This window comes from Oncorhynchus keta, unplaced genomic scaffold (genome assembly GCF_023373465.1).
Source record: "Oncorhynchus keta strain PuntledgeMale-10-30-2019 unplaced genomic scaffold, Oket_V2 Un_contig_15667_pilon_pilon, whole genome shotgun sequence".
NCBI classification, from domain to species: domain Eukaryota; kingdom Metazoa; phylum Chordata; class Actinopteri; order Salmoniformes; family Salmonidae; genus Oncorhynchus; species Oncorhynchus keta.
In genome coordinates this window covers 2,736-24,904 of record NW_026279449.1, presented here as the reverse complement: position 1 = coordinate 24,904, position 22,169 = coordinate 2,736, and the positions used below count along the sequence as shown (strand labels likewise).

Here is a 22,169-nt window from a genome sequence, read left to right as displayed (position 1 = left end):
CCCCCTGGCTCTCCAGCTCCCTCCCTCCCCCTGGCTCTCCAGCTCCCTCCCTCCCCCTGGCTCTCCAGCTCCTCCTCCCTCCCCCTGGCTCTCCAGCTCCCTCCCTCCCCTGGCTCTCCAGCTCCCCTCCCTCCGTCCCCTCCCTCCCCCTGGCTCTCCAGCTCCTCCTCCCTCCCCCTGGCTCTCCAGCTCCCCTCCCCCTGGCTCTCCAGCTCCCCCCTCCCCCCCTGGCTCTCCAGCTCCCCTCCCTCCCCCCCCTCCCCCTGGCTCTCCAGCTCCCCCTCCCTCCGTCCCCCTCTCTCCAGCTCCCCCTCCCTCCGTCCCCCTCTCTCCAGCTCCCCTCCCTCCGTCCCCTCCCTCTCCAGCTCCCCCTCCGTCCCCCCTCTCCAGCTCCCCTCCCTCCGTCCCCCTCCTCTCCAGCTCTCTCTCTCCTCCCCCCGTCTCCAGCTCTCCTCCGCTCCCCTCTCCCCTCTCCCTCCAGCCCCCTCTCCAGCCTCCTCTCCGCCTCCTCTCCTCTCCGTCTAGCTCTCCTCTCCGTCTAGCTCTCCTCTCCGTCTAGCTCTCCTCTCCGTCTAGCTCTCCTCTCCGTCTAGCTCTCCTCTCCGTCTAGCTCTCCTCTCCGTCTAGCTCTCCTCTCCGTCTAGCTCTCCTCTCCGTCTAGCTCTCCTCTCCGTCTAGCTCTCCTCTCCGTCTAGCTCTCCTCTCCGTCTAGCTCCCTCTCCGTCTAGCTCCCCTCTCCGTCTAGCTCCCTCTCCGTCTAGCTCCCTCTCCGTCTAGCTCCCTCTCCGTCTAGCTCCCTCTCCGTCTAGCTCCCTCTCCGTCTAGCTCCCTCTCCGTCTAGCTCTCTCTCCGTCTCTAGCTTTCTGACCGACGGTGTCCTTGTGATGGTGCTTTCTCTTTGTCTATTGAAGAACAGAATTCTTTTAATTATTCTGAGAGTTTGACTGTGTGATATTAGATTGCTTCTTGTGTAAATATTTCTGTCTGGATTTTAATAATTTGTTTGTAGTGGGTTGGTCATATTACACAAGCTGCACCGGCAAGCAGACACCCTGGGGCCCGGCGCAGACACCCTGGGGCCCGCAGACACCCTGGGGCCCGCGCAAGACACCCTGGGGCCCGGCGCAGACACCCTGGGGCCCGGCACAGACACCCTGGCGACCGGCACAGACACCCTGGCGACCGGCACAGACACCCTGGCGACCGGCACAGACACCCTGGCGACAGACACCCTGGCGACTGGACACCCTGGGGCCCGGCAGACACCCTGGCCCGGCAGACACCCTGGCGACCGGCAGACACCCTGACACCCTGGCCCGACCCCTGGCCGGCACACCCTGGCGCCCGGCAGACACCCTGGCCCGAGACACCCTGGCAGACACCCTGGGGCCCGGCAGGCAGACACCCTGGGGCCCGGCAGACACCTAATTTATGGATTACATTTCAAACAGGAAACAGCAAGCCAGCGGACCTGTGTGTTCAAAAACTTATTTTTGAGCCTGGAGAGTCAGAAAGACCAGGTTCCCAGTTCAGAAACTAGTCTATTTGGTCCATGGCGTCTGGAGAGTCAGAACGACCAGGTTCCCAGTTCAGAAACTAGTCTATTTGGTCCATGGCGTCTGGAGAGTCAGAACGACCAGGTTCCCAGGTCAGAAACTATTCTATTTGGTCCATGGCGTCTGGAGAGTCAGAACGACCAGGTTCCCAGTTCAGAAACTAGTCTATTTGGTCCATGGCGCCTGGAGAGTCAGAACGACCAGGTTCCCAGTTCAGAAACTAGTCTATTTGGTCCATGGCGTCTGGAGAGTCAGAACGACCAGGTTCCCAGTTCAGAAACTAGTCTATTTGGTCCATGGCGCCTGGAGAGTCAGAACGACCAGGTTCCCAGTTCAGAAACTAGTCTATTTGGTCCATGGCGTCTGGAGAGTCAGAACGACCAGGTTCCCAGGTCAGAAACTATTCTATTTGGTCCATGGCGTCTGGAGAGTCAGCACGACCAGGTTCCCAGTTCAGAAACTAGTCTATTTGGTCCATGGCGCCTGGAGAGTCAGAACGACCAGGTTCCCAGTTCAGAAACTAGTCTATTTGGTCCATGGCGCCTGGAGAGTCAGAACGACCAGGTTCCCAGTTCAGAAACTATTCTATTTGGTCCATGGCGTCTGGAGAGTCAGAATGACCAGGTTCCCAGTTCAGAAACTATTCTATTTGGTCCATGGCGTCTGGAGAGTCAGAACGACCAGGTTCCCAGTTCAGAAACTAGTCTATTTGGTCCATGGCGTCTGGAGAGTCAGAACGACCAGGTTCCCAGTTCAGAAACTAGTCTATTTGGTCCATGGCGTCTGGAGAGTCAGAACGACCAGGTTCCCAGTTCAGAAACTAGTCTATTTGGTCCATGGCGCCTGGACAATCAAGCACAGCTCAAATATTTGAAATGATTTCAAATAGTACTTGAACCCAGGTCTGGGAACCAGCCCTCAGAAGTGGGTCGGGTTGGCCGGCTTGGGACCGTTCTGGACACTCCGGTGCCATGCGTCTGGGCCGGTGGGCCAATACAAAACAGCAGTTTCTTCCTCAACTTGACTTCTTTTGAAGGACACTGACAAATGATTTGAATTAGCGAAGCTCAGAGAGAGAAAACAAGACTGAATCAATGATCTAATGGATGTGTAACTCTGGAAGGAAGATACATTACGAAAGGAGAATTAAGTTAATGCATATTGGATACTGAATGTTGGGAGAGAGAGAGAGAGAGAGAGAAGAGGAGGGAGAGATGGAGGGAGAGAGGAGGGAGAAAGGAGAGAGAGATGGAGGGAGAAAGGAGAGAGAGAGAGAGAGATGGAGGGAGAAAGGAGAGAGAGAGAGAGATGGAGAGGAGAGAGAGATGGAGGAGAGAGGAGAGAGAGAGATGAGAGATGGAGAGGAGGGAGAGAGATGGAGAGAGATGGAGGGAGAGAGAGAGATGGAGGGAGAAAGGAGAGAGAGGAGGAGGAGAAAGGAGGAGGGAGAAGGAGAGAGAGAGAGATGGAGGGAGAAAGAAGAGAGAGAGAGAGAGAGAGGGAGAAAGAAGAGAGAGAGAGATGGAGGGAGAAAGGAGAGAGAGAGAGATGGAGGGAGAAAGGAGAGAGAGAGATGGAGGGAGAAAGGAGAGAGAGAGATGGAGGGAGAGAGAGAGAGAGATGGAGGGAGAGAGAGAGAGATGGAGGGAGAAAGGAGAGAGAGAGAGATGGAGGGAGAGAGGAGATGGAGGGAGGGAGAGAGATGGAGAGGAGAGGGAGAGAGAGAGAGGAGGAGGAGAGGAGAGAGAGAGATGGAGAGAGAGAGAGAGAGATGGAGGGAGAGAGAGGAGAGAGAGAGAGAGGAGGGAGAGAGAGAGAGAGATGGAGGGAGAGAGAGAGAGAGATGGAGGGAGAGGAGAGAGAGAGAGATGGAGGGAGAGAGAGAGAGAGATGGAGGGAGAAAGGAGAGAGAGAGAGATGGAGGGAGAAAGGAGAGAGAGATGGAGGGAGAGAGAGAGATGGAGGGAGAAAGGAGAGAGAGAGAGGAGGAGGGAGAGAGAGAGATGGAGGGAGAAAGGAGAGAGAGAGAGATGGAGGGAGAAAGGAGAGAGAGAGAGATGGAGGAGAAAGGAGAGAGAGATGGAGGGAGAGAGAGAGAGAGATGGAGGGGAGAGAGAGAGAGAGATGGAGGGAGAAAGGAGAGAGAGAGAGATGGAGGGAGAGAGAGATTGAGGGAGAGAGATGGAGGGAGAAAGGAGAGAGAGAGAGATGGAGGGAGAGAGAGATTGAGGGAGAGAGATGGAGGGAGAAAGGAGAGAGAGAGAGAGAAAGGAGAGAGAGAGATGGAGGGAGAGAGAGAGATGGAGGGAGAGGGCAAACCTCTGAACCAGCAGTCAGCAGTGATCTAATCAAGCCGGTTACATTCAGTTATTATTCATGTTTCCCTGCCAGACTCATCTGTCCTGGATTATAGCTGTCAACTACACTGAACCCTCACACTATACTGTAGAGGCTAGAAAGAGCCCTCACGCTATACTGTAGAGGCTAGAAAGAGCCCTCACGCTATACTGTAGAGGCTAGAAAGAGCCCTCACACTATACTGTAGAGGCTAGAAAGAGCCCTCACACTATACTGTAGAGGCTAGCTAGAGCCCTCACACTATACTGTAGAGGCTAGAAAGAGCCCTCACACTATACTGTAGAGGCTAGAAAGAGCCCTCACACTATACTGTAGAGGCTAGAAAGAGCCCTCACACTATACTGTAGAGGCTAGAAAGAGCCCTCACACTATACTGTAGAGGCTAGAAAGAGCCCTCACGTTATACTGTAGAGGCTAGAAAGAGCCCTCACACTATACTGTAGAGGCTAGAAAGAGCCCTCACACTATACTGTAGAGGCTAGAAAGAGCCCTCACACTATACTGTAGAGGCCAGAAAGAGCCCTCACACTATACTGTAGAGGCTAGAAAGAGCCCTCACACTATACTGTAGAGGCTAGAAAGAGCCCTCACACTATACTGTAGAGGCTAGAAAGAGCCCTCACACTATACTGTAGAGGCTAGAAAGAGCCCTCACACTATACTGTAGAGGCTAGAAAGAGCCCTCACACTATACTGTAGAGGCTAGAAAGAGCCCTCACACTATACTGTAGAGGCTAGAAAGAGCCCTCACGTTATACTGTAGAGGCTAGAAAGAGCCCTCACGTTATACTGTAGAGGCTAGAAAGAGCCCTCACACTATACTGTAGAGGCTAGAAAGAGCCCTCACACTATACTGTAGAGGCTAGCTAGAACCTCACACTATACTGTAGAGGCTAGATAGAACCCCACACTATACTGTAGAGGCTAGATAGAGCCCTCGCACTATACTGTAGAGGCTAGAAAGAGCCCTCGCACTATACTGTAGAGGCTAGGCTGAGCACTCACACTATACTGTAGAGGCTAGAAAGAGCCCTCACACTATACTGTAGAGGCTAGCTAGAACCCTCACACTATACTGTAGAGGCCAGAAAGAGCCCTCACACTATACTGTAGAGGCCAGATAGAACCCTCACACTATACTGTAGAGGCTAGATAGAACCCTCACTACTGTAGAGGCTAGAAAGAGCACTCACGTTATACTGTAGAGGCTAGAAAGAGCCCTCACGTTATACTGTAGAGGCTAGAAAGAGCCCTCACGTTATACTGTAGAGGCTAGAAAGAGCCCTCACGTTATACTGTAGAGGCTAGAAAGAGCCCTCACGTTATACTGTAGAGGCTAGAAAGAGCCCTCACGTTATACTGTAGAGGCTAGATAGAACCCTCACATACTTGTAACAATAAAGACGTTGTTTTTTAAAAATGTTTTACTTCCATTGTCCTTCAAGAGCTGCTGAATGTCCTATACTTTACATTTGGGTAAAGTTGTCAGGAATGTTTAACCCTGATTCTCCTTGCTGGTCGTCTCTGAGGAACCGTCTCCATCTACCCATCTGAGCCCAGTCTTATTCCAGTCACTCCTCACGTCTGAAACGTTTAGACAATACCACGTCTGGAGATTATACAGAGGGTGTGTATACCCTGTCTGAGTACACGGAGTGTCCAAAATGGCACCCTATTGTCCATGTAGTGCACTACTTTAGACCAGGGCCCATAGAGAAACTCAGAGGGCCACTGGTCAAAAGTAGTGCACTACAGGCAGTGTGTGTGTTTACTGTGTGACACTGACTAGGCAGAGAGACGTGTCCCTGCTAAACCAACAAGGGGGAATCCACACGGCAAAAAACAGATTCGATATTAGCTACACAATTCCTAAACACACACACACACACACACACACACACACACACCCCTTTAAATAGAACTGATGTCAGTCGCCTTCAGTACTGGGTGATACGGACAAAATATGATATCACAGAATAAACTAAACAAATTAACGGTATTTTATGTTTTTAAGATAAATATGCTTTATAAGTAGTGTACGACCTTAGAATGTATGTTGCCACTAAGTGATGTCAATTAGTCTTTCTCCATTCTGATTGGTTTATACACCGTCCAATTCAACTTTTACCCCCCAAAAATATATATTTTTTTTGTTGCATTTTTCACCCATTTCTGCATTTCCTGCTCTCTTTTGAGATCATTTCCAAACTATCAAAACCGTACTTTGAACCAAATGTTGCAATAACGATTTGACTTGTGATTTAGATCAAAACACTTTGGGTATACTGTTGTCATGGAAATATAATGATTATTCTAATTCTATAGTCAGAATATAAACAACAGTGGGCACTTTGAATACAGTGTTCGATGTGATTTTTGATTTTATTCTCTTTTAGTCCCTATTTGGACTAACCTTCCAAGAGTCCTTAAATATTAAAATACAAATTTATAAACACAAAACACATTTCCACATATAACACACTATTACAAACATACATAGATGGAGAATACATAATATACTAAACGTAATAACACAATAAATACTCCATGTAAAAAAATATATTGATTCTTCATCTACTATAGTCCCCCAGTATTATATAGAAATCGTTTTAAAATAAATGTTTAAATGTATACATTGTGATCAGTTAATTTATTCAATTTCTTTATTGCTCTAAATCGAAATATTCTTTTGCCCATTTCTTTTTTCTGTCTGGACAACGTATGGACAATCTATTCCCAGTATTTACTGAATGTCTGTCTCTTACCAACTGAATACCACATAGATGGAGGACAATCTATTCCCAGTATTTACTGAATGTCTGTCTCTTACCAACTGAATACCACATAGATGGAGGACAATCTATTCCTAGTATTTACTGAATGTCTGTCTCTTAACCAACTGAATACCACATAGATGGGGGACAATCTATTCCTAGTATTTACTGAATGTCTGTCTCTTACCAACTGAATACCACATAGATGGAGGACAATCTATTCCTAGTATTTACTGAATGTCTGTCTCTTAACCAACTGAATACCACATAGATGGAGGACAATCTATTCCTAGTATTTACTGAATGTCTGTCTCTTAACCAACTGAATACCACATAGATGGAGGACAATCTATTCCTAGTATTTACTGAATGTCTGTCTCTTACCAACTGAATACCACATAGATGGAGGACAATCTATTCCTAGTATTTACTGAATGTCTGTCTCTACCAACTGAATACCACATAGATGGTGGACAATCTATTCCTAGTATTTACTGAATGTCTGTCTCTTAACCAACTGAATACCACATAGATGGAGGACAATCTATTCCTAGTATTTACTGAATGTCTGTCTCTTACCAACTGAATACCACATAGATGGAGGACAATCTATTCCTAGTATTTACTGAATGTCTGTCTCTTACCAACTGAATACCACATAGATGGAGGACAATCTATTCCTAGTATTTACTGAATGTCTGTCTCTTAACCAACTGAATACCACATAGATGGAGGACAATCTATTCCTAGTATTTACTGAATGTCTGTCTCTTACCAACTGAATACCACATAGATGGAGGACAATCTATTCCTAGTATTTACTGAATGTCTGTCTCTTAACCAACTGAATACCACATAGATGGAGGACAATCTATTCCTAGTATTTACTGAATGTCTGTCTCTTACCAACTGAATACCACATAGATGGAGGACAATCTATTCCTAGTATTTACTGAATGTCTGTCTCTTAACCAACTGAATACCACATAGATGGAGGACAATCTATTCCTAGTATTTACTGAATGTCTGTCTCTTACCAACTGAATACCACATAGATGGAGGACAATCTATTCCTAGTATTTACTGAATGTCTGTCTCTTAACCAACTGAATACCACATAGATGGAGGACAATCTATTCCTAGTATTTACTGAATGTCTGTCTCTTACCAACTGAATACCACATAGATGGAGGACAATCTATTCCTAGTATTTACTGAATGTCTGTCTCTTACCAACTGAATACCACATAGATGGAGGACAATCTATTCCTAGTATTTACTGAATGTCTGTCTCTTACCAACTGAATACCACATAGATGGAGGACAATCTATTCCTAGTATTTACTGAATGTCTGTCTCTTAACCAACTGAATACCACATAGATGGAGGACAATCTATTCCTAGTATTTACTGAATGTCTGTCTCTTACCAACTGAATACCACATAGATGGAGGACAATCTATTCCTAGTATTTACTGAATGTCTGTCTCTTACCAACTGAATACCACATAGATGGAGGACAATCTATTCCTAGTATTTACTGAATGTCTGTCTCTTACCAACTGAATACCACATAGATGGAGGACAATCTATTCCTAGTATTTACTGAATGTCTGTCTCTTACCAACTGAATACCACATAGATGGAGGACAATCTATTCCTAGTATTTACTGAATGTCTGTCTCTTAACCAACTGAATACCACATAGATGGGGGACAATCTATTCCTAGTATTTACTGAATGTCTGTCTCTTAACCAACTGAATACCACATAGATGGAGGACAATCTATTCCTAGTATTTACTGAATGTCTGTCTCTTACCAACTGAATACCACATAGATGGGGGACAATCTATTCCTAGTATTTACTGAATGTCTGTCTCTTAACCAACTGAATACCACATAGATGGAGGACAATCTATTCCTAGTATTTACTGAATGTCTGTCTCTTAACCAACTGAATACCACATAGATGGAGGACAATCTATTCCTAGTATTTACTGAATGTCTGTCTCTTAACCAACTGAATACCACATAGATGGAGGGACAATCTATTCCTAGTATTTACTGAATGTCTGTCTCTTACCAACTGAATACCACATAGATGGAGGACAATCTATTCCTAGTATTTACTGAATGTCTGTCTCTTACCAACTGAATACCACATAGATGGAGGACAATCTATTCCTAGTATTTACTGAATGTCTGTCTCTTAACCAACTGAATACCACATAGATGGAGGACAATCTATTCCTAGTATTTACTGAATGTCTGTCTCTTACCAACTGAATACCACATAGATGGAGGACAATCTATTCCTAGTATTTACTGAATGTCTGTCTCTTAACCAACTGAATACCACATAGATGGAGGACAATCTATTCCTAGTATTTACTGAATGTCTGTCTCTTAACCAACTGAATACCACATAGATGGAGGACAATCTATTCCTAGTATTTACTGAATGTCTGTCTCTTAACCAACTGAATACCACATAGATGGAGGACAATCTATTCCTAGTATTTACTGAATGTCTGTCTCTTAACCAACTGAATACCACATAGATGGAGGACAATCTATTCCTAGTATTTACTGAATGTCTGTCTCTTAACCAACTGAATACCACATAGATGGAGGACAATCTATTCCTAGTATTTACTGAATGTCTGTCTCTTAACCAACTGAATACCACATAGATGGAATACCACATAGATGGACAATCTATTCCTAGTATTTACTGAATGTCTGTCTCTTAACCAACTGAATACCACATAGATGGAGGACAATCTATTCCTAGTATTTACTGAATGTCTGTCTCTTAACCAACTGAATACCACATAGATGGAGGACAATCTATTCCTAGTATTTACTGAATGTCTGTCTCTTAACCAACTGAATACCACATAGATGGAGGACAATCTATTCCTGAATGTCTGTCTCTTATTTACAATGAATGAATCTGTCTCTTACCAACTGAATACCACATAGATGGGGGACAATCTATTCCTAGTATTTACTGAATGTCTGTCTCTTAACCAACTGAATACCACATAGATGGAGGACAATCTATTCCTAGTATTTACTGAATGTCTGTCTCTTAACCAACTGAATACCACATAGATGGAGGACAATCTATTCCTAGTATTTACTGAATGTCTGTCTCTTACCAACTGAATACCACATAGATGGGGACAATCTATTCCTAGTATTTACTGAATGTCTGTCTCTTACCCAACTGAATACCACATAGATGGAGGACAATCTATTCCTAGTATTTACTGAATGTCTGTCTCTTAACCAACTGAATACCACATAGATGGAGGACAATCTATTCCTAGTATTTACTGAATGTCTGTCTCTTACCAACTGAATACCACATAGATGGAGGACAATCTATTCCTAGTATTTACTGAATGTCTGTCTCTTACCAACTGAATACCACATAGATGGAGGACAATCTATTCCTAGTATTTACTGAATGTCTGTCTCTTAACCAACTGAATACCACATAGATGGAGGACAATCTATTCCTAGTATTTACTGAATGTCTGTCTCTTACCAACTGAATACCACATAGATGGAGGACAATCTATTCCCAGTATTTACTGAATGTCTGTCTCTTACCAACTGAATACCACATAGATGGGGGACAATCTATTCCTAGTATTTACTGAATGTCTGTCTCTTACCAACTGAATACCACATAGATGGAGGACAATCTATTCCTAGTATTTACTGAATGTCTGTCTCTTATTTACATAGAATGTCTGTCTCTCTTACCAACTGAATACCACATAGATGGGGGACAATCTATTCCTAGTATTTACTGAATGTCTGTCTCTTAACCAACTGAATACCACATAGATGGAGGACAATCTATTCCTAGTATTTACTGTTTTAATATTTTTTTTGTTATTTGAGACGACCATGATAAGCAGTTGTCTAGCTGAACTCCCAATAGTTTGGTTTCTGCCACTTCTTCAATTTGTACTTAATTGTATCCCATGCTGTTTTGGCCTTTTCCTAGTGGAACAGACCAACATAACTTTGGTTTTCTAGGTGTTTAAAACAAGTTTGTTTTGGCAAACCCACTCCCTAATATTCTCCAAATCTCCTCGTAAAGCTTGCTGTACCTGTTGAACTGATCGTCTTGCTGCATAAATTGTAGTATCATCTGCAAATATAGAAGCTTGAGTTTCAGCTAAGGCTTAGGGAAGGTCGTTGGTATATATTAGATAGAGAAGGGGTCCAAGACAGCTTCCCCAACTGGTATTCCACAGTTTAACACATGAGGGGAAGAAAATGAACCATTGATATAGGTGGACTGTTTCCTGTCAGTTAGATATGACTGTACCCAATTCAATGCTACCTCCTTAAAACCATAATGCATTCATTTTATCAAAATTATTTCATGATCCACTAAATCAAATGCTGCACTGAAATCTAAAAAATTGTACACCCACAAACGTTCCATTATCCATAGCATTGAGTCACTGGTCAGTCATGTCAACCAATGCAGTGGTAGTGGAATGGTTATTGCGATAAGCTGATTGGCTGTAATCAGATCATTCTTTCCATGTACTCCCATATATATGTCTACTCACAATACCCTCCAATATCTTACTGAGTGTAGGGAGTAGACTAATTGGTCGAATATTGGCAGGGGTAATGGGTTCTTTGCAGTCTTTCAGAACAGGATGCTTCCATACATTTTGCAAACATACCCTTTTCCAGTGACCAATTAAATATGTATAATCGGTGGAACTGCAATCTGGGGAGCAGCACAGCGAAGCAAAAAATAATTGTCCATAAGACCATAACCTGTCGATTTACCATCAGGTAATAACCTCAATAGGTTGAACAACTCCTCCACTGACACCGTTTGTAGACTAAAAATAACAGATCTTATCGCTCATAATATGATCATAAATCCAATAGCTTGTTTGGAAGAATGTATGTTTACATTGTTGCTCAGTAAATTAATTTTCTTTGTCATTTTTTTTTTTTTTTTAATCAGGAAAATTATTGGCTGGTTTTGTTATTATTCTCCCGACAACCTCCACACTAGATGGGCACGATGAGACAGATGTACTAAGTTAGCACTGTGTTCCATAACATTTTTACAATCATTTTTTTTTTTACAATCAATAAAAGCATTGTTGTAAAATAACTTATTTTTTCTCCTTTCGATTCAATTGAACTGCATATTTACTTAATGTCCTATAATTCTGTTAATCCATTTCTAATTTTGACTTGGCTGCTAAGACCTTTGCCATATTTCTTTGGGAAAAAGCCTCACCCATTTCATCATCAATCCATGGAGATGGACGAGCACCAACTGTACTCTTTCTTACTGATGCATGATGGTCCATTACCTCAGTGAGCAAATCAATAAAACATTCTGTAGGGTGATTCAAATCATCCTCTAGATAAATCAGCTCACCGGGTACAGCAGCCAAATCATTTAGAAATAGCTCATGATTACATTTTTAAACATTTCTCTTAACCACAATCCTTTTTTTGGGGGGGAACCTTGGTTGTTCATGGTTATGGTCACAATATTATGGTCTGTCCAGCCCACTGGCATTGATCGGGCTTTTAAGCAATGGTATGTTAGAGAAAATCAGATGAATACACGTGTCTGAACGGTGATCTTAATTGATGATTTAGTAATATCATTAACCATTTGTTTCAAACCACAGTTCTTGGCATATCTCAGTAATTTTGTTCTATTTTTTGAATTATTGTGATCCTTCCAATTTATATTAAAATCACCCGAGATCAATACATCTCTGTTGCCATCTGTGGCCTGGTCAAACCCAGTACATCCAGATAGCAAACAAATCAAAACCTTATTTTGAAACAAATGTTGCAATAACGATTTGACTTGTGATTTTCATCAAAACACTTTGGGTATACTGTTGTCATGGAAATATAATGATTATTCTAATTCTATAGTCAGAATATAAATAAATAGTGGGCACTTTGAATACAGTTGTTGTTTGACATGACAACGAATGAAAATTCCAGTGAGGCAGTTATTGTGACAGGGTAGGAACCAAAGTGTTGATAAGTGTTTCTAGGGGACCCTATAATCTTTGGCCACATTAAATGTTCTCTCTTAGCCACTTCATGTCGCTAACATTTTCATGCTTCTTGTATTCCTCTTTGATTTAGAAGATACTGTTGAACAAACATGCTGATTTGGGTCTACACCATCACTGGTATTATCAGGCTGTATAGCTAGCTACGTTTGCTCTGACTCAGTACATTTATTAGCTAGCTACATTTGCTCTAACTCAGTACATTTATTAGCTAGCTACCTAGCGATTAGCATTAGCGGCTAACAAGATTTAGGTCCCAACTTGCTAAGAAAAAAGACAAATTAGATGTTTGCAGATGTAAGAAACACAAACTAATAGTGTCACTACAGAACACTAGTGGATTTATATTAAGATGCAAAGTGAAAACAGCATTATAATCATCAACATTGTTGCGCTGCATTGACCCGACTGAACCTAAGTGTCTCGTGGTCGAAGGAACAACAAATGATTGATTCGGGTTGGGCCGGCTCGGGTTCATGATGTGCGCAACGTTGTAGCCTGTAGACCAACTCGTGGCCATTGCTGTGGTGAGAGAGACAGAAGTACTCCTCAATCTCTCACAGAACCAGATGATATTTCAATGATCTCTCTCCTCCCTCGCTACGCTCTGATAGATACGAGCCGGCACCTCTCATCTCTCTAGAGTTGAACTTCATTTACTTCCTGATAGAGTCACAGCCATGGGAAGGGTCCTTCATCATTTACTTCCTGATAGAGTCACAGCCATGGGAAGGGTCCCGGTGGAGCTAACACAACCCCCGATAAACAGAAATACATTTGGCCAAAGTCACAAAAATCACCGCCGTCTGTTCAGAAATAAATGAAATAATTCAGAATACTACACTAGGAGTAGGTCTATAATTTAGCCACGGAGGATCGATAGCTTGTTTATTTTTTTTTAATAGCCTAGCTGTGGATTGTGTATAGTCCAATCACAAGGCATCGCCTACAGTCTGTAACGCTTAACAAATCTGTCAGCGAACAGCATTGCAGTAACAACAAAAAAAAGCAGGCCTTTCGCAAGATTTCAAATACAAATCACGGGACAGTTTGGAGAGCTGCTGAGATAAAGACTGTATGTAGTCTACAAAACAATATTTGATTAAACTTCCAAAATAGACCTATTGACTCGAACAGTGTTGTTTACCAAACTAAAACGAGAGAGAGAGAGAGAGAGAGAGACGGGCTTTAGGCACGAGCCCATTGGCCATCACCTGTGAGGGAGCTGCACGTCATTGGGTGAGTGAGGTGAAACTAGAAAGCTTATTTAGGACTATAACTTCCTCATATTGTACCACGTGTCGCTCTTCCACACACCTCGACCTTCGACCGTTGATGGATTCAAGACCAGGTCGTTTTTTTAATGATCTCACATTCTCCATTTGTCAGTGTCAAAGCAGCCAAATATTTGAGTATAATATAATAATATAAATAAAATAAATAATAATAATAATATGCCATTTAGCAGACGCTTTTATCCAAAGCGACTTACAGTCATGTGTGCATACATTCTACGTATGGGTGGTCCCGGGAATCGAACCCACTACCCTGGCGTTACAAGCGCCATGCTCTACCAACTGAGCTACAGAAGGACCACAATATATAATTCTCCAGTCATGTATAATTACATAGAATTGCATTAAATGAGTTTATAATTTATTTATTTTTGAAGTCAAATTTTCCCCAGAGCCAAGGCTACAAACAAACAAACAAATCTTCAAGCGCCTCTACTGCCCCGGAACCACTTTAGCCTGTTTCTCTGCCGTCTGTTCATTTAAATTGGTTTTGTACACCACAGGGCACCACTATATGTTGGGGTCGTGGGTCAGTGTCGGCAGAGACTGGGCTTATTAGAACACATGAGTGACCAATCAGCTGTGAGGAGCTGAGAGCTCTTACCACCCCAACAGTTGATATTCAGCGGATAAATAAAACACATCATTCATCATCAACAGCTTCAAGAATTCATCTGGTTTTAATCTTTTATATGATAGGCCAAGACTACAGAACAGAATTATTACAATATTCATTCAGTACTTTACCAACTAAACCGGTTTAAATAATGTACACGTGTTGACAAGCGGCTCCATACCGCACGTAGGCCCGAGTAAACCTTTCTTTGCTAATAACGACATCACCGTGTCTGATATGAAAAAGACTGAAAAGCAGCTGGAATTGATGGGCTGGTCTGGTGGAGGCGTGGCCTACTGAGATGGGTCTGGTGGAGGCGTGGCCTACTGAGACGGGACTGGTGGAGGCGTGGCCTACTGAGACTGGTCTGGTGGAGGCGTGGCCTACTGAGACTGGTCTGGTGGAGCGTGGCCTACTGAGACTGGTCTGGTGGAGGCGTGGCCTACTGAGACGGGTCTGGTGGAGGCATGGCCTACTGAGACTGGTCTGGTGGGCGTGGCCTACTGAGACTGGTCTGGTGGAGGCGTGGCCTACCGAGACTGGTCTGGTGGAGGCGTGGCCTACCGAGACTGGTCTGGTGAGGCGTGGCCTCCATTGGTCAGTGGAGCGTGGCCTACCGAGACGGGTCCGGTGGAGCGTGGCCCCGAGAATATATCCGGTGGAGATGCGTGGCCTACCGAGACAGTCATGGTGGAGCGTGGCCTACCGAGAGGGTCCCGGTGGAGGCGTGGCCTACCGAGACGGGTCCGGTGGAGGCGTGGCCTACCGAGACTGGTCCGGTGGAGGCGTGGCCTACCGAGACGGGTCGGTGGAGGCGTGGCCTACCGAGACATTCCGGTGGAGGCGTGGCCTACCGAGACGGGTCCGGTGGAGGCGTGGCCTACCGAGACGGGTCGGTGGAGTGGCCTACCGAGACGGGTCCGGTGGAGCGTGGCCTGCCGAGACGGGTCCGGTGGGAGGTTTGGCCACCGAGACGGGTCCACTGGAGGCGTGGCCTACCGAGGTCGGGTCGGTGGAGACGTGGCCTACCGAGAACGGGTCAGGTGGCCACTCAGGTGGAGCGTGGCCTACCGAGACGGGTCCGGTGGAGGCGTGGCCTACCGAGACACATCCGGTGGAGGCGTGGCTTCAAGAGACTGGTCGGTGGAGGCGTGGCCTACCAGACAGGTCCGGTGGAGGCGTGGCCTACCGACAAACGGGTCCGGTGGAGGCGTGGCCTACCGAGACGGGTCCGGTGGAGGCGTGGCCCCTTTGCCGAGACGTGGTCACCGGTGGAGACGTGGCAGCTACCGAGGGCGGGTCTGGTGGAGGCGTGGCCACCGAGACGGGTCCGGTGGAGGCGTGGCCTACCGAGACTGGTCCGGTGGAGGCGTGGCCTACCGAGACGGTCGGTGGAGGTGTGGCCTACTGAGACGGGTCTGGTGGAGGCGTGGCCTACTGAGACGGGTCTGGTGGAGGCGTGGCCTACTGAGACGGGTCTGGTGGAGGCGTGGCCTACTGAGACGGGTCTGGTGGAGGCGTGGCCTACTGAGACGGGTCTGGTGGAGGCGTGGCCTACTGAGACGGGTCTGGTGGAGGCGTGGCCTACTGAGACGGGTCTGGTGGAGGCGTGGCCTACTGAGACGGGTCTGGTGGAGGCGTGGCCTACTGAGACGGGTCTGGTGGAGGCGTGGCCTACTGAGACGGGTCCGGTGGAGGCGTGGCCTACTGAGACGGGTCCGTGGAGGCGTGGCCTACTGAGACGCAGTCGACAGTGAGGGTTTATGGCAGGGAAACGGACCTTTAAAAAAAAAAAAGGGAACCGGGCCACGGAAATCCCAGGATCTCCCGCAGGGAACCCCATAGGGGACTTACTAACTAAGGGGAGAGACAGAGGACAAATCCTACCATCTGGGTGACAGCTATACACTCATTAGTAGTCACTCCCATACAGCCATTCCTCCCTAGACAGCTACAGACAGCCCTACCAGATCTCATAGTTACTGTTCTCCATTCACTACTACAGACCTACTAGATATCTCAGTTACTGTTCTACATTCACTACTACAGACCTACTAGATATCTCAGTTACTGTTCTCCATTCACTACTACAGACCTACTAGATATCAGAGCTACTGTTCTCCATTCACTACTACAGCCCTACCTCATAGTTACTCTCCATTCACTACTAGACAGACCTACTACAGAGCTACTGTTCTCCATTCACTACTACAGACCTACTAGATATCTCAGTTACTGTTCTCCATTCACTACTACAGACCTACTAGATATCAGAGCTACTGTTCTCCATTCACTACTACAGACCTACTAGATATCTCAGTTACTGTTCTCCATTCACTACTACAGACCTACTAGATATCTCAGTTACTGTTCTCCATTCACTACTACAGACAGACCTACTAGATATCTCAGTTACTGTTCTCCATTCACTACTACAGACAGACCTACTAGATATCTCAGTTACTGTTCTCCATTCACTACTACAGACAGACCTACTAGATATCTCAGTTACTGTTCTCCATTCACTACTACAGACAGACCTACTAGATCTCAGTCATCTTCACTAGTCACAGACCTACTAGATATCTCAGTTACTGTTCTCCATTCACTACTACAGACCTACTTGATATCTCAGTCATTCTCCATTCACTACTACAGACCTACTAGATATCTCAGTTACTGTTATCCATTCACTACTACAGACAGACCTACTAGATATCTCAGTCACTGTTCTCCATTCACTACTACAGACCTACTAGATATCTCAGTCACTGTTCTCCATTCACTACTACAGACAGACCTACTAGATATCTCAGTTACTGTTCTCCATTCACTACTACAGACAGACCTATTAGATATCTCAGTCACTGTTCTCCATTCACTACTACAGACCTACTAGATATCTCAGTCACTGTTCTCCATTCACTACTACAAACAGACCTCTGATTTTCTCACCAACATACACCCAGACCTCTGATACTAACAACCTTTTTAGCAACCTCTCATGCTCGGGTTATTACCCAGAATTCAGGACCGTAGCTTGTTAGTGAGAGAAATGAGGGACATGATCGGAGAGACCTTTCCCTTCCTCGGGTCAGACTCTGTCTGTCAGTCAGTTGGACTGAGGGCCAACAAGCTGCCCGGAGAAACAGGGTTTGATACGGGAAACAGCAGGGGCTCCGGTCAGAGGAATGATCTCTGATGAGGTACTGACTGACACACGGGAGACATAATGAGAAACACTGAACATTCAGAGTACACACACACACACACACACACACACACACACACACACACACACACACACTGAAGGACACACACACACAAAGAAGAGCAGTAGGTTTTCCAATTGAAGCACAAACCCAGTGTTGTCACGTACCTTCGTCAAAGTCGGCATCGTCCTCGGTGTGTTGAGGGAAGGGGAAACAGTTGGTGATCTCTAACCTGTCCTCCACTACCAGGCCCAGTAGTACACCCTGAACCACCTCACTACCCTGACCCTCCTCCTGGTAATGCTTGATCATCTTCAGGACCACCTGTAGAGGGGGGAGATGGAGAGAGAGAGATGGAGAGAGAGAGGGGGAGAGATGGAAAGAGAAGGAGAGATCATTTCAGAAAGGGCAAGACAAAGTATTTGTCAGAAACTGGAGAAGCCAGACACTATAGAGGATTATTGGTCTCCACTAGACTCAGGGAATAATCCTGACTGTGTGGACACCCACCCATAGGGGAGAGAGCAGGTATATCTCTGGTCACCATAGCAGCACCCACCCGTAGAACGCGCTCCAGCAGAAAGTATATCTCACTGGTCACCATAGCAACACCCACCCATAGCACGAGCTCCAGCAGGTATATCTCTCTGGTCACCCCCAAAGCCAATTCCTACTTCCTACGCCTCTCCATCCAGTTCTCTGCTGCCAATGACTAGAACGAACTGCAAAAAAAAAGACTGAAGCTGGAGACTCATATCTCCCCTCACTAGCTTTTAAGCACCAGCTGTCACAGTTCTCTGCGCCTGTACACAGCCCGCCTGTACACAGCCCGACTGTACACAGCCCGACTGTACACAGCCCGACTGTACACAGCCCGACTGTACACAGCCCGACTGTACACAGCCCACCTGTACACAGCCCGCCTGTACACAGCCCGCCTGTACACAGCCCGCCTGTACACAGCCCGCCTGTACACAGCCCATCTGTACACAGCCCACCTGTAAATTGCCCATCTGTACATCACGCCCATCTGTACACAGCCCGCCTGGTCACAGCCCGCCTGTACACAGCCCATCTGTACACAGCCCATCAGGTACACAGCCCATCTGTACACAGCCCACCTGTACACAGCCCACCTGTACACAGCCCACCTGTACACAGCCCATCTGTACATAGCCCATCTGTACACAGCCCATCTGTACACAGCCCGCCTGTACACAGCCCGCCTGTACCAGCCCGCCTGTACACAGCCCGCCTGTACACAGCCCATCTGTAAATTGCCCATCTGTACACAGCCCATCTGTACACAGCCCATCTGTACACAGCCCATCTGTACACAGCCCATCTGTACACAGCCCATCTGTACACAGCCCACCTGTACATAGCCCATCTGTACACAGCCCATCTGTACACAGCCCATCTGTACACAGCCCACCTGTACACAGCCCATCTGTACATAGCCCATCTGTACACAGCCCATCTGTACACAGCCCATCTGTACACAGCCCACCTGTACACAGCCCGCCTGTACACAGCCCACCTGTACACAGCCCACCTGTACATAGCCCGCCTGTACACTGCCCACCTGTACACAGCCCATCTGTACATAGCCCATCTGTACACAGCCCACCTGTACACAGCCCATCTGTACATAGCCCATCTGTACACAGCCCACCTGTACACAGCCCACCTGTACATAGCCCATCTGTAAATTGCCCATCTAACTACCTCATCCCCATAGTGTTATTTGTATTTTGTTGCTCCTTTGCACCCCAGTATCTCTACTTGCACATTCATCACTCCAGTGTTTAATTGCTAAATTATAATTACTTCACCTCTACGGCCTATTTATTACCTCACCTCCTTCATCTCACCTCATTTCCACTCACTGTATATAGATTTTATGTCTACTGTGTTTTTGACTGTATGTTTGTTTATTCCATGTGTAACTCTGTGTTGTTGTTTATTCCATGTGTAACTCTCTGTTGATGTTTGTTGTGTGTCACTGCTTTGCTTTATTCTTGGCCAGGTCGCAGTCGTAAATGAGAACTTGTTCTCAACTAGCCTTGCTTGGTTATATAAAGGTGTTCTCAACTAGCCTTGCTTGGTTAAATAAAGGTGTTCTCAACTAGCCTTGCTTGGTTAAATAAAGGTGTTCTCAACTAGCCTTGCTTGGTTAAATAAAGGTGTTCTCAACTAGCCTTGCTTGGTTAAATAAAGGTGTTCTCAACTAGCCTTGCTTGGTTAAATAAAGGTGTTCTCAACTAGCCTTGCTTGGTTAAATAAAGGTGTTCTCAACTAGCCTTGCTTGGTTAAATAAAGGTGTTCTCAACTAGCCTTGCTTGGTTAAATAAAGGTGTTCTCAACTAGCCTTGCTTGGTTAAATAAAGGTGTTCTCAACTAGCCTTGCTTGGTTATATAAAGGTGTTCTCAACTAGCCTTGCTTGGTTAAATAAAGGTGTTCTCAACTAGCCTTGCTTGGTTAAATACAAGTGTTCTCAACTAGCCTTGCTTGGTTATATAAAGGTGTTCTCAACTAGCCTTGCTTGGTTAAATACAGGTGTTCTCAACTATCCTTGCTTGGTTATATAAAGGTGTTCTCAACTAGCCTTGCTTGGTTAAATAAAGGTGTTCTCAACTATCCTTGCTTGGTTATATAAAGGTGTTCTCAACTAGCCTTGCTTGGTTAAATAAAGGTGTTCTCAACTATCCTTGCCTCAACTATCCTTGCTTGGTTATATAAAGGTGTTCTCAACTATCCTTGCTTGGTTATATAAAGGTGTTCTCAACTATCCTTGCTTGGTTATATAAAGGTGTTCTCAACTAGCCTTGCTTGGTTAAATAAAGGTGTTCTCAACTATCCTTGCTTGGTTATATAAAGGTGTTCTCAACTATCCTTGCTTGGTTATATAAAGGTGTTCTCAACTAGCCTTGCTTGGTTAAATAAAGGTGTTCTCAACTATCCTTGCTTGGTTATATAAAGGTGTTCTCAACTAGCCTTGCTTGGTTAAATAAAGGTGTTCTCAACTAGCCTTGCTTGGTTAAATAAAGGTGTTCTCAACTAGCCTTGCTTGGTTAAATAAAGGTGTTCTCAACTAGCCTTGCTTGGTTAAATAAAGGTGTTCTCAACTAGCCTTGCTTGGTTAAATAAAGGTGTTCTCAACTAGCCTTGCTTGGTTAAATAAAGGTGTTCTCAACTAGCCTTGCTTGGTTAAATAAAGGTGTTCTCAACTATCCTTGCTTGGTTATATAAAGGTGTTCTCAACTAGCCTTGCTTGGTTAAATAAAGGTGTTCTCAACTAGCCTTGCTTGGTTAAATAAAGTGTTCTCAACTAGCCTTGCTTGGTTATATAAAGGTGTTCTCAACTAGCCTTGCTTGGTTAAATAAAGGTGTTCTCAACTAGCCTTGCTTGGTTATATAAAGGTGTTCTCAACTAGCCTTGCTTGGTTAAATACAAGTGTTCTCAACTAGCCTTGCTTGGTTATATGAAAGTGTTCTCAACTAGCCTTGCTTGGTTAAATACAAGTGTTCTCAACTAGCCTTGCTTGGTTAAATAAAAGTGTTCTCAACTAGCCTTGCTTGGTTATATAAAAGTGTTCTCAACTAGCCTTGCTTGGTTAAATAAAAGTGTTCTCAACTAGCCTTGCTTGGTTAAATAAAGGTGTTCTCAACTAGCCTTGCTTGGTTATATAAAAGTGTTCTCAACTAGCCTTGCTTGGTTAAATAAAGGTGTTCTCAACTAGCCTTGCTTGGTTATATAAAGGTGTTCTCAACTAGCCTTGCTTGGTTAAATACAAGTGTTCTCAACTAGCCTTGCTTGGTTATATAAAGGTGTTCTCAACTAGCCTTGCTTGGTTATATAAAGGTGTTCTCAACTAGCCTTGCTTGGTTAAATAAAAGTGTTCTCAACTAGCCTTGCTTGGTTATATAAAGGTGTTCTCAACTAGCCTTGCTTGGTTATATAAAGGTGTTCTCAACTAGCCTTGCTTGGTTAAATAAAGGTGTTCTCAACTAGCCTTGCTTGGTTAAATAAAGGTGTTCTCAACTAGCCTTGCTTGGTTATATAAAGGTGTTCTCAACTAGCCTTGCTTGGTTATATAAAGGTCTCAACTAGCCTTGCTTGGTTATATAAAGTGTTCTCAACTAGCCTTGCTTGGTTAAATAAAAGTGTTCTCAACTAGCCTTGCTTGGTTATATGAAAGTGTTCTCAACTAGCCTTGCTTGTTTATATAAAAGTGTTCTCAACTAGCCTTG

At 45.0% G+C, this 22,169-nt stretch overlaps 1 protein-coding gene and 1 long non-coding RNA gene across 2 annotated transcripts in view; one reads left to right on the top strand and one right to left on the bottom strand.

The window, feature by feature from the left end:
- LOC127919076 (eukaryotic translation initiation factor 3 subunit H-like) overlaps positions 1-18,927 on the bottom strand; it is a 72,192-nt gene extending 53,265 nt beyond the window's left edge. Inside the window, exons 1-2 of the mRNA XM_052502506.1 lie at positions 18,706-18,927; positions 18,082-18,244 (exon numbers count right to left, since the gene is read on the bottom strand). Coding sequence (XP_052358466.1) covers positions 18,082-18,244; positions 18,706-18,927 — 385 coding nt within the window. The remainder of the gene's footprint in view (positions 1-18,081; positions 18,245-18,705) is intronic.
- LOC127919075 (uncharacterized) lies at positions 1,416-2,684 on the top strand. Its single transcript, XR_008101856.1, has 3 exons — positions 1,416-1,880; positions 2,001-2,060; positions 2,181-2,684. It is a non-coding gene; the product is annotated as an uncharacterized LOC127919075 (long non-coding RNA).
- Positions 18,928-22,169: the final 3,242 nt, after the last annotated feature.